The following is a 12,471-nucleotide window of genomic DNA, read 5'->3' as shown; positions in this document are numbered from 1 at the left end:
ATTTCTTGACCCTATATGATACTGGACTTTAAGAGGGCTATAGAAAATGGTTTCTCTACTCACATTGGCTTTGTCTCTAACATAGCATAAAAGTCTACAATTTAGGAAACTTATGTAATTTTTTACTTTTTCTACTCTTTGTTCAAGAGATCATGTTTTCTTGGGAAGATTTGTCAACTACAGATATTGAACTTTGAACAAATCCAAAATAGCCAGTTATTATTATTGTTATTAAATGCTTAAAAGAATTATTACATATATCTGAAAATGTTGAATTCTTTTTTATTTTCTTAGTTTTGTAAACTTTTTCTTGAATTGCCAAAGGCAAAAGGGTGTCTGTGTTTCTGAATAGTCAGTGTCTTTATGACCCCATCCATTTTTTTTTTTTTATAGTGCTTCACACATGCTAGGCAAGACCTGTATCACTGAGTTACCTCTATAGCCCCTACTTTTTAATAATATCCTGAGTATTCTGAAAGCGCCTCTGGAGCATTTATTATAGGATTGTGTTTACATGCAAAAGTTCATTTCAGCTTAATATTTTGAGCCAGATATTGGGCTGTACATGAAGGCTATGAAAACAAAAACTAATTCAACCTCCATGTCAAAAGCTGCACCCTTACTAAGTTCTGAATGGTGTAGACACTTGATTTTTCTTTGTTTAGCAAGAGGGAAACCTTTGAGGAACTAGAGGGGATGAAAAAAGAGCAAGTGGGTAAATGTCCATTGGACATTAATATCATTTTCTACCCTTTACTAATTTTTAAGAGCAGGTGTATTCTTTTTGTTATATGCTACACTTAGCAGTATCATTAATAGCTACATTTTAAGCTGTTAAGAATTATCCCAAATTTGCTAGGCATGGTGGCTCATGCCTGTAATCCCAGTTGCTCAGGAGACTGAGGCAGGAAGATGGAGAGTTCAAAGCCTCAGGAGATTAGTGCATTACTTAGCAATTCAGTGAGATCCCTTCTCTAAATAAAAATAGAAAAAAGGGCTGGGGATGTGGCTCAGTGGTTAAGCACCCCTGGGTTAAATCCCTGGTACCAGAAAAAAAAAAGATCCCAAATTTGAACAAAATATACTAATTTAGCAGATATGAATAGTAAAATAGACAAGTATACATTTAATTAAAAATATCAACCTAATTCTGATAACACCAAACTTAAGCTACTTAAAAATAGTTCTGATGCATACAGAGTAATCATTTAAAAGTGACTGGTATAGTGTCAATTCTTGATACGTGGAGGAAAACTTGAGAATCTTTTTCTTCCTTCCATTTATTTTCAACTTTTTAAATACTTCTTGTATTAGGAATTTTCTCTATTAAATAAAAGAGCATTGCATGTTTTTTATGATAAATATTTGATTTTGCTTTATTTTAATTTTTTATTAAAAACTGGCAGTAAGATACAGAGTAGTAAACAACAATGAAGAAGCAAAGGCAACATTTTTCTTCACTATAAAATTGATTTCTTTTGTTTATAGAAACATCTTTCTTTGGAAGTCTGCATGCTTCAGTTTTTCTATGCTTATATTCAAAGGTAAGATTACTGATGTGGATCTTTCCTTAAGGATGTATAAAGGTTAGGAAATTGGAAAGTCACCTGAATTCTTTCTTGCTAGTTCTTTTGCTTTTTGTTTTTGTTTTCCCCAAAACTAAAAGAACAAATGCTAAAACCAGAAACATTGCATTTGAATATATTAACAGATCTTGTGGGTATCCTAATAACCCAGCCATGGAAAGCCTAAAGCCAAAAGACCTAAGGGTATTGAAGAAAACTGGATGTAAAAACACTAAACTGTAAGAAAATCATTTAAATATCAGTGAAAAGCTGAAGCTACTCTTGAAATCATGCTTATTGCCATTGAATTGATTATTACTTTGATGTAGGTAAACATGTAGCAATCCAATCTGCTTTTTTAGGTTTCTTTTTTAATATTAGGAATAACATGAAAGTATCTTCTTGTTTGATGTTCCATTTTCCATTTAGCTGACCCCTGAATAGAAGTTAGTGAATTTGAATTTTGATAAAATTCTTAAGAACTTGAATCTTAATCCTCTCTGGGTAATTCCATTTTAATAATCAAATTTGTCCTTCACTTGCGATTTATTACTAACATTTATCAAGTTAGGTTATTTAGGGTTTTTAAATTGATTGTGACTTAGAGCAAGGACTGTCTATGAGTTTAGATAACATAGAGGTGTTAATGTTAGAGTTAGAATGAAACAAAAATCATCTTAATTTCTTTATAGGTAAGAGACTAGTGTTCAGAATAGATTGACAGCCCTCCCTACCATGAGGTTAGAGACTTAATAGGTGAAAGAGAAAGACCTAACATAAGAGGGAACTCTATCAGGGTAGGGAGTAGTTGACTATGATGTCAGGAATTAAACTGAGAATTATTGCAGTTGTATTTTACTTTTGAGAGTCTTATGTGATAGGAGATTGCTGTAGCAAAATTTCTAGATTAAGAAATCACCCTAAGTATTCCAGATGTGCTTAGTTTTCTTCTTCTATATTATTAGTAGAAAATGTGAAACTTTTAGGAATTTTGTTTTATCCTAGTCTATAAGAATTTAGAATGTTTCAGAGATACAAGTAGAAAAATGTGTTAGACTATAGGAAGATATAAAGAAAATTAAAGTTTACTGTGACTTTTTATATATACATCCTACATTTATCTTGCAGAATTCCAGTGCCCAATTTAGTGGATAGCTGGGCATCACTGCTGATACTTCTGAAAGACTCTATACAACTGAGTCTTCCAGCCCCAGGGCAGTTTCTTATACTTGGGTAAGTAATTTTACTTAAAAAAATATTTCTGAAGGGCTGGAGATATAGTACAATGTGCTATTTTGAATAAAATTATAATGCTTATTGCTGAATAACAGATGTTTTGTATGATCATGTAGTGTCTCTACCTACTCATAGGATCTCAAGCTGCAGAACTAGATGTATAGGCCTGTCAAAAAGGAGATGAGGAGAGGGAATAATGTGTGTTTACACATACACAAGCAAGAATACAGTAACAAAATTGTTATAACAGTACTTGGAAGGAGTGTGGGAATGGAAAGAGGAGAGGCAAGTAGCATGGTTGAATGGGAACTTCAGAGGATGGGCTTTGAACTAGATGCTGATCATGAACATTCATGGAAAACTCATTTTTCTTTGTGTCTTGGAGTTTCCTGATCTCTATTATTAATTAGAATGATTGTTGGATAAATGCAAGGTCACCCTTACTTAATAGCAAGCATCATCATGTCAGGGACAGTATCTTTTTTGCTCACCATTATTCTTAGTTCATAATAGGTTCCTAGTAAATATTTGCTTAGTGTATAGACATGGTTAGAGCAGAAAGGGACAGGAAGGGAAGGATATACTGTAGCAAGCAGTGCACAGGCAGTGGAATAGTGGGACTTTAGTGTGGGTGACAAGGAAGATGGGAGCCAGATAGAAAAGGACCTTGAGTTTTATTTTAAGTAATTTGGTCTTAGGTGGGGGATGGGACTAACTGCAGATTTTGAGGAGCAGCATGACTCTAGCAAGTTACTAAGTAGAATTAGATTGAGGGGTAGACTGGGCTAGGAATTACTTTTCAAGTGAAAGGTAGGGAGGGTGTGAACTATTGATGATGAGATTCAAAGAACAGGACAAAGAAGGAAAAGAGATACAGCCACATCAATGTTCATTGCTGCTCAATTCACCATAGCCAGATTGTGGAACCAACCTAGATGCCCTTCAGTTGATGAATGGATAAAGAAACTGTGGCATATATATACAATGGAATATTACTCCGCAATGAAGAATGATAAAATTATGGCATTTGTAGGCAAATGGACGAAATTGGAGAATATCATGCTAAGTGAGATAAGCCAATCTCAAAAAACTAAAGGACGAATGATCTCGCTGATAAGCGGATAAGGACATATAATGGGGGTGGGAGGGGTTAGCATTAGGTTTAGGGTTAGGTTTAGGGTTAGGGATAAGGAGAGCGGTAAGAATGAAGGAAAGAAGGACTGTATAGAGGGAAAAGAGGGGTGGGAGGGGTGGGGGGGAAAGGGAAAAAAAATAAACATCATTGCCCTATGTAAACGTATGATTACACAAATGGTATGCCTTGACTCTATGTACAAATAGAGAAACAACATGTATCCCATTTGTATACAATAAAAAATAAATAAATAAATAAATAAATAAAAAGAAGGAAAAGAGGCCAGCAAAAGGAGAGAGAAAAGAAAATATCAGAAAATTAGAAGAAAACCAGGTTTATTCAGTGTTTCAAGAGCAAAAGTAGGTTTACCTTTGCTTCAGAAAGGTAAGAAAGATGAGGATTTGCAAGTGATAATGTTTTTGTAATTTGGAGAAGGGTTGTGATTTAGGAGAGAGAAGTTTGGTGAAGTATTAAGAACAGGTATTGGGCTGGGGATATAGCTCAGTTGATAGAGTGCTTGCCTTGAAAGCACAAGGCACTGGGTTCAATCCCCAGCACCACAAAAAAAAAAGGTATTAACAGCAAAGGATTAGAGTGGAAAAGTGGATTATTCTTGAAGCTGTTCAATCATGAAAAGAGGTGAACGAGAGTGTAGCAAAACATGTGGTTTAGAATTTGCCATTTTAATGGTAAGGAAGGGCTGCAGATGTTGAGTAGTTACCAGCAAAAATGCTGAAGTTGTACTCTACCTGAGTTCAGATCTCATCAGCTCCTTTACCTATTAACTATGAGACCTTGGTAGGTTGCTTAACATATCCCTCAAGGTGCTGACACCGAAATACATAGTACATAATACATAATCCCAGCAACTTGGGACTCTGAGGCAGGAGGATCTCAAGTTTGAGGTCAGCCTGGGCAACTTAGAAAGACCCTGTCTAAAAAGTAAAAAAATTTTAAAAAGACTGGGGATATAACTGTTGTAGAGCACCCCTGGGTTCAACCCTCAGTATTGCAAAAAAAAACAAAAAAACTCCCTGTAAAATGGAGATGATAGTAGTTCCTATCCTCTTAAAAGTTGTTACAAGGATTAAATGAGTTAATATTTGTTAAATTCTTAAAACACTGCTTGGCCATTAATAGGTGTTACCTAAGTGAAAAAAAGCTAGACGATTTCAAAGAGAAGGGGACTCATTGATAGCACCAGATTTCAGAGACAGTTGGAAGGGGATTAAGAACAGAAAATGATAGTTATAAGGGTGAGAAAGAAGGATGCATTTTCTCTAAGGCTTTGCTACTCAAAGTTTGGTCCTCTGACTAGCAGCATGGGAATCACCCGCAGTTAACAAGCTGGCAACTGGGTAGAAATGTGGAATCTCGGGCTCCATCTCAGATGACCTGAATCAGAATTACATCTGAACAAGCTCCTCAAGTGCTTGTACAAACATCATGTTTGAAAAGAACTGTTTAAGACATAAGGGAGATGAGGGTATAGTGTAACCTTTTTCTCAACCTTTTTGCATTACCTCAATGATGTTATTAATAATAGCCAACAACAGCCAGCATGTTATCACACTGAATAGTTATTAAATCAACCAAATGTAAAGAACTTTTAGTCAACTTCTACAGCTCTTATGATGATTTTGCTTGTGTTAATTGTGGTTCTACATTCATAGACTTAACTTCTACCCTTGTTATCTTTAAGAACTATTTTACTTTGGCAACCAATGGTCTATGAAGTAAAGGGGAGGGAAGGGTTCTTCAGGTCAGTAATATGAAATTGAATGTTCTGGTAAATATGGGAATAGTCTTCCATCAGGAAACAGAGAGAATATGATAGGAAGATGGGGAGAGCTTAGGGAGAGCAGATCATCATGCCATAGTTGAGTCCAGGACCCAGCCCCGACATGGTAAACTTGAGATCCTGCTCAAGAATTTCAGTGATCGTGATGATCTCTAGACCCTTATACTATCAATTTTGAAAATTATCTAAATCAAAATACTGAAGAAGTTTTAGACACTAAATGTATAATGAAAAGAGCAGTAGACAAAGTGTCTGCAATTCCTGGGTCAAGGTTGTATAGATACCTAATGTGTATGATTTTTAAGGATGAGAGATAAATGTAGACATTTGAATCAAGCAACATTCTCATAAAGATTTCTGATTCTTCTGATCTCAAGTACCAACCCTCCTCTCTATGACCTTCAGTACTTTAGTAAACCTCTCCCAAACTATTTTCCCATCTATCGGCAAGAATACTATATGCTTACCTAACTTGAAGTTGTAAGGCTCATGAAGGGAATATATCTATAGTTATTTGAATCAACACCAGATGACTCTTCTGGTTAATTTCATTAAAAAATTAAGACCATCTGTTTTGATTTGTAAGTTCTCCCCTACAAGATTTTATTGTTTCCTTACCTACCTTTTCTTTCTTTCTCAGATAATGGAAGATCCTTATCAACATGTGTGTACTCAGATTGAGCATTAAAACAAAGAGTTGAATATTTTTATCCATACTAGAAACTTAATTCCCTTTTATAATTTCTGGTGGCTTTTCCTTTTTTTCCCCCAACCATTCTACTGACCCTCTAAAATTTCCTAATTACAAAATAGAAATTGGTATAAAGTTTGCTCTTTACATGTTAGTTTGGAAATAAATATGCATATAATTTACATATAACTTATCTTTTTAAAAATTAAGTCAGTAAATATTGAGCAGAATCTTATCAAAAAATCAAAATTTTTTTTCTTCATTAAGTATTATAAATCTGTTTTTATACATGGCAAGATACTATTCTATGTTAACATTTCAAGGTTGGAGAGCTTTTGTTTTTGTCTACACATAGAAAAACATATAAATAGTATAAACTCCACAAGTCAAAGTGTGAAAAGTAAACATATCAGCTATAAAATCACAAACTCAGATTAAGAAATAAAAGTGTCCTTTTGAACCTCTCTGAACTACTATTATTTAATCTCCTCAAAGATAACCACTATTCTAACACCACAGATGGATTTTACCTTGTTTTAGAACTATAGGTATATATAAATATTTTTATCTTGTATGTGGTACCTTTTACTTATATTTATGAGATGCATCAATATACCTTATGTAGCTAAACTAATTTTCGTTGCTGTTTAGTATCTCATTGTATTTTTTAAAATTTTATTTATTTTTAGAGACTGAATTTCGGTTCATTATACACAAATGGGGTACAGCTTTTCATTTCTGTGGTTGTACACAATATAGATTCATACATTTGTGTAATCATATGTGTACATAGGGTAATGATGTTTATCTCATTGTATTAACATGCTACAATTTATCTCTTCTGATGATAAACACATTTGGGTTCCCTTTAGTTTTCTCTGCTCTTACAAATAATGCTGCTGCCACTATCATTGTATTTGTCTTTTAATGCATATATTCATTTTGATTGAGTCATAGAAATTGTATATATGTATTCATTAAATATTTAAAATAGTAAGAGAGGTCACAAAGCCCCTTACTGAAAGAAATTAAATTGCACCATTTTCTTTAGACTAATACTTTTTTTTTTTTGTTTTCCTATGGCCCTTTTAGGGTTCTGAATGAGTTTATTATGAAAAATCCCAGTTTGGAAAATAAAAAAGACCAAAGAGACCTTCAGGTATGGCATCCTGAGTTCAGAACTATTGCCAAAACTGTGTTTCTCAATGCAATCAACTTGATAATAGAAATGTCTATAAGATAACCTGTGAAGTCTCTTCCAATTCTGAATATTCTGTAAAAGTCATCAATATTTATTGTAAAATATCTATTGTAAAAAAATAGAAAACTACAAAAGTTCACATACATATAATATCTAAATGTATGTATTCATGTATACATATAGAATGATTCTTCCTTGTTTCCTTAGGATGTGACTCATAAAATAGTGGATGCTATTGGTGCAATTGCTGGTTCCTCTCTGGAACAAACAACATGGCTACGACGCAATCTGGAAGTTAAGCCTTCTCCCAAAATAATGGTGGATGGAACCAATTTGGAATCTGATGTTGAAGGTATTGCTCTCAGACTTTTAGGTTTATTATCTGTGGGTATATATTCAGTAAGAAGTCATTTCAGTTAGCATGTAAGTACCATATACTAATCCCATTTCTCATTATTAGTAAATAACTTTTTTCAGTGGAAAAATACTAACCAGTATCTTTACCTGTCTTTTCTCTTTATTTAGATATGTTATCACCTGCAATGGAAACCTCAAACATAACTCCCTCTGTGTATAGTGTCCATGCATTGACTTTACTTTCTGAGGTAATCATTGTCAAGTTTTTTCACATGAACTCTAAAGCAAACTAATTAAATATGAACAAGTAATTCTTATAGTGAAGTGTTTTTTTGTTTGGTTTTGTGTTTTTTTTTTTTTTCTTTTGGTACTGGGGATTGAACTCAGGGGCACTTAACCACTGAGTCACATCCTTAGACCTATTTTGTATTTTATTTAGAGACAGGGTCTCACGGAGTTAGAACCTTGATAAGTTGCTGAGGCTAGCTTTGAACTTGAGATCCTCCTGCTCAGCCTCCCTAGTCATCGGGACTATAGGCATGTGCCACCATGCCCAGCTTATAGTGAAGTTTTTAATTTGAAATTTTATATTTATAATTTTTAGTTTTGAACTTATAGAAATCAGTATATAAAACAAATAAATGTAAGATTTTTGACCTTATCTGTATTTGGAGTATCTTGTTCAACATTAGTGGTGTTGCTTCCCCTTCCCATGATGTTGCTTTCAATGTTGTATCCTTTCCCAATGCACTATTTTTTTAAAGTGTCTTTTTTAGGAAAAGTGCTTTCATGCCCCACTGTGATGAGGAGGGGTAGAAATAGTTTAGTGATGTTTTCACTAGTAAGCATTTTACTGGTTAGCAAACATTTTCATATACATTCTCTGTCAAGCTGTTTTTATGTTATACAGCTATGTGTTATTTTTGTTTTCCCTTTACAGATGTGATCGCTGAGCCTTAAAAACATGAGAACACATTTTGACTAAGGCTATTATAACTATTAATAGTTGTAATTATTATTTCTACTAGAACTATTGACAGAGTTGGAACTTGAGCAGTCCAGTTCCTTTGTTTGGGTTTTCCAAGCCTCCTTTTAACTGACTCAGGGGAAGAAAATGACTTTCTAGTCCTAAAATCACTGTTTACTCACTGTCATATTAGAAGGTTCTTGAACTCTTTTTTATACTTACCTACCTCAGTTGGAAATAGCAAAATCTGTCCATATTTATATCCTAGCTATAGTAGACCCAAAAAGTTAGGTTGTGGCAGAAACCACTAATATAAAAATGATTTAAAGCAATCTCATTTAGATTTTTCTAATTTTAAGGTGTTCTAGGTTTTCTTACAAACTGAAAACCAAATTGTCTTTAGATGATGTTTTAGCTCATAGATTATTCCATTTCCTTATGTTTTATAGGTTTTGGCTCATCTTTTAGATATGGTTTTCTATAGTGATGAAAAGGAGCGAGTTATTCCTTTACTTGTAAACATTATGCATTATGTTGTGCCCTACCTCCGAAATCACAGGTAATACATTTAAATTATTTCATAACCTTTAGAAACAAGTTCTGTTCCCTTATTGCCATTTACAAAATGACATTCTTACCTTGTATTATATAGTTAAATTTTTATTATTGTATTGTTTTCTTATGGTGCTATTTTGTGTCCTCATGCCATCATTGTCTTGTGTAAATGTGAGCAATTACATAATTTAATATGATGATTAAAATTAAAACAAAGAGATTAAGATAGTCTTTCTTTCTTATAGTGCACATAATGCCCCTAGTTATCGGGCCTGTGTCCAGCTGCTCAGCAGTCTCAGTGGGTATCAATACACTCGGAGAGCTTGGAAAAAAGAAGCCTTTGACCTCTTCATGGATCCCAGTTTCTTTCAGATGGATGCCTCTTGTGTTAATCAGTATGTCATCCTGTTGCTTGCATCCAACATGATAATGCATCTCACAGTCTATTGAAGTCAGTTACTATCTCGCAAATTTAGAAAGCTTTACCAATAAGAACAAAATCTTAATTACATATCATATTCTTTATCTTTTGCAGCTGGAGAGCAATTATGGACAATCTGATGACACATGATAAGACAACATTTAGAGATTTAATGAGTGAGTATTGTGAGGTGACAACTGAAGCAGTATCTTTCCTATCTGTACACGATTCTTCATTCTCATTATTTATTTGCTGATTTCTGGAAACTACTGAATTAGCTCTTTGTCAAACTGTATATAATATCCTATGGAAATATAATGTTAAAACTTAGGACAGCTTACCTTTTGAGACAACTAGTGACAGAAAGGGACCAAGTCTAATTTGGTTTTAAATTGTGCACAGCATAGTACTTGGCACTTATAGGCATTCAATAAATATTGAATGAATAAAAGTGTGGGAGTTGATGAGATAGAGAAGGGCAGACAATTGAATCCAAATCTCTGAGACAGGTCACTCTAAATCTATAGTGCTCTGTTATCTCCTCTGAAGGAACAGAGAGAGGAACCAAGGTCAGAGTCACCCTCTATTGAGTCTTGACTTTTTTATGTTATTAGGGTTCTATTTTGTATTTCTTCTGAGGAAAAAAAAGATTTTAAATTCTTTTTTTTTTTTTTTTTTTAGGGATTCAAAAGATTTTTTTTAATTTTATTTTTATTTTTTTATTTTTATTATTAAAGTGTGAAAGTTACTAAACTAAATGAACTTAAATAGCAGTGAAATTTTATGAGTCTGGAAGATTTTGTGCAAATTCTTTAGTCCAAGCTATGATTTTCTCCTCTGGAAAAAGGGCACCATATTATCTCTTCTCTCATCTTCATAGACTTTTCTAAGTTTCAAATTCACCTATTCAACAAATATACATTTATTAAACAACAACAATGGGCCAGGCATTATACTAACCTAACCTTAATAAAATTATTTCAGGAAGAAATCATGAAGGAAATAAAATAGGGACCATGTATGATAGATTTTAAATAACTAAAGAGCTCATATTTGTGAAACTAAAGAAACCAACCATGAAAAGATCTAAAGACAGGATATTCCAGGCATATGGAACAAAAATTGCAAAGGGCTTGAGTAGGAACAAACTTGATAAGTTCATGTAATAGTAAGCAAGACAACATGGCTGCGGTAGAGTAAGTTAGGGGTGAGTAACTAAACATGAGGAAGGAGAGAGAGTTAGGCCAGGACAGGTCATGCTAGAAATTATTTTTAAAATAATGCAAAAGGTTAAGCAGATGGCATAAAATTTAAGGGATTTTGTAAAATGGTATTAGTGATTTTGCCTTCTAAAACCTATAGTTCTAAATTTTCTTGTATCTATATATGACAATTCTTCCTACTTGGCCTTGTGGCATGTGTATATTGGATCTGCCAGCTCTTCTGTGCCAGAGTGGTCCAAAGTTCTTTACCTCAAGTAAATATCATAGAGCATCTCTCCATTTTAAAAAACAATAACAATCATTTTTTCTCAGTTGACTACAGGTCTTCTCATGACCTCTCTCATCTCTTTCTTTTTTTGCAGCTCGAGTAGCTGTGGCTCAAAGCAGTTCACTTAATCTCTTTGCAAACAGAGATGTGGAGCTAGAACAGAGAGCCATGCTTCTCAAAAGACTTGCATTTGCTATTTTTAGCAGTGAAATTGACCAGTACCAGAAATATCTGCCAGATATACAAGGTAAGTAGTTAAAATCTTTTATTTTCTCTACCTTCTGAACTATAGTTTGTTGTTATTGTTGTTTTTGTTGTTCTTCCTTAGAAAGTACTTTCCCTATATTGTAACTTGAGGTGAAATATACCAAGTGTATGTTGACAGGGAACATTATGTAATTAGAAATTTTTCTACTGAAATAACAAAAATTATTTCTAGTATCTAAAAACAACACTGCATTTGTGGGGTTTGCCTAAATATGGTCTCAGTTTTATTGTTTGTATACTGATTGTTAAGAAATTTTCTAATTTCTTAGGAGTTGTTTGAGTATAAGCCATGACTGTTCCTCTGCAGGCAAGCATGTTAGCATTTTTTTTCACTGTGGACAACATCATGTCCACCCTTAAGGAAGGCATGGAATATAGGCAAAGCCAGGAAATTGCAGCTAGAAGTAACATTTGGAGGTCTATAATTTGAAGACTGTATGGAGAGCTATAAAATGGCTTTGATAACCTTCATGAAATGCGTTTGGTGACCACCTGTGTCAAAAAGGGTATCAGTGCACCCATCATTCCATGCCACCAAATAGCGCCACAGTGGGGACAAACTTTACCCATAGCAGAATTATTTGCTACTCAAATCTGTGTACTGTGCAGCTTCCAGCCTTAGGAGCTAATACGATAGTTGTCATCTGCCTAGTGAGATTTTTCTCTTCTCCCAGACAAATGATTCCTTTTTTCCTAACCCTTTATGCCTGATTTCACATATACAACATGTGCATTGTTCTTTGATTTCCATTTTTAAGTCATGTAGATCAATGTTCACTCAGTG

The 12,471-nt window shown here is 33.9% G+C and overlaps 1 protein-coding gene across 9 annotated transcripts in view; it reads left to right on the top strand.

Annotated features, from left to right (window-relative positions):
• Nucleotides 1-12,471, top strand: part of Dop1a (DOP1 leucine zipper like protein A) — a 79,911-nt gene that overhangs the window by 52,896 nt on the left and 14,544 nt on the right. For all 9 annotated transcript variants that reach the window (XM_047559576.1, XM_047559578.1, XM_047559580.1 and 6 more), the window contains 9 exons: nt 1,489-1,544; nt 2,694-2,798; nt 7,521-7,587; nt 7,837-7,981; nt 8,155-8,234; nt 9,403-9,512; nt 9,754-9,903; nt 10,044-10,105; nt 11,515-11,667. In XM_047559576.1, the coding sequence (XP_047415532.1) occupies nt 1,489-1,544; nt 2,694-2,798; nt 7,521-7,587; nt 7,837-7,981; nt 8,155-8,234; nt 9,403-9,512; nt 9,754-9,903; nt 10,044-10,105; nt 11,515-11,667 (928 nt within the window). The remainder of the gene's footprint in view (nt 1-1,488; nt 1,545-2,693; nt 2,799-7,520; nt 7,588-7,836; nt 7,982-8,154; nt 8,235-9,402; nt 9,513-9,753; nt 9,904-10,043; nt 10,106-11,514; nt 11,668-12,471) is intronic.

This window comes from Sciurus carolinensis, chromosome 7, assembly GCF_902686445.1.
Source record: "Sciurus carolinensis chromosome 7, mSciCar1.2, whole genome shotgun sequence".
NCBI classification, from domain to species: Eukaryota; Metazoa; Chordata; class Mammalia; order Rodentia; family Sciuridae; genus Sciurus; species Sciurus carolinensis.
The sequence above is the reverse complement of the archived record's forward strand: the minus strand, read 5'-3'. Positions and strand labels throughout refer to the sequence as shown.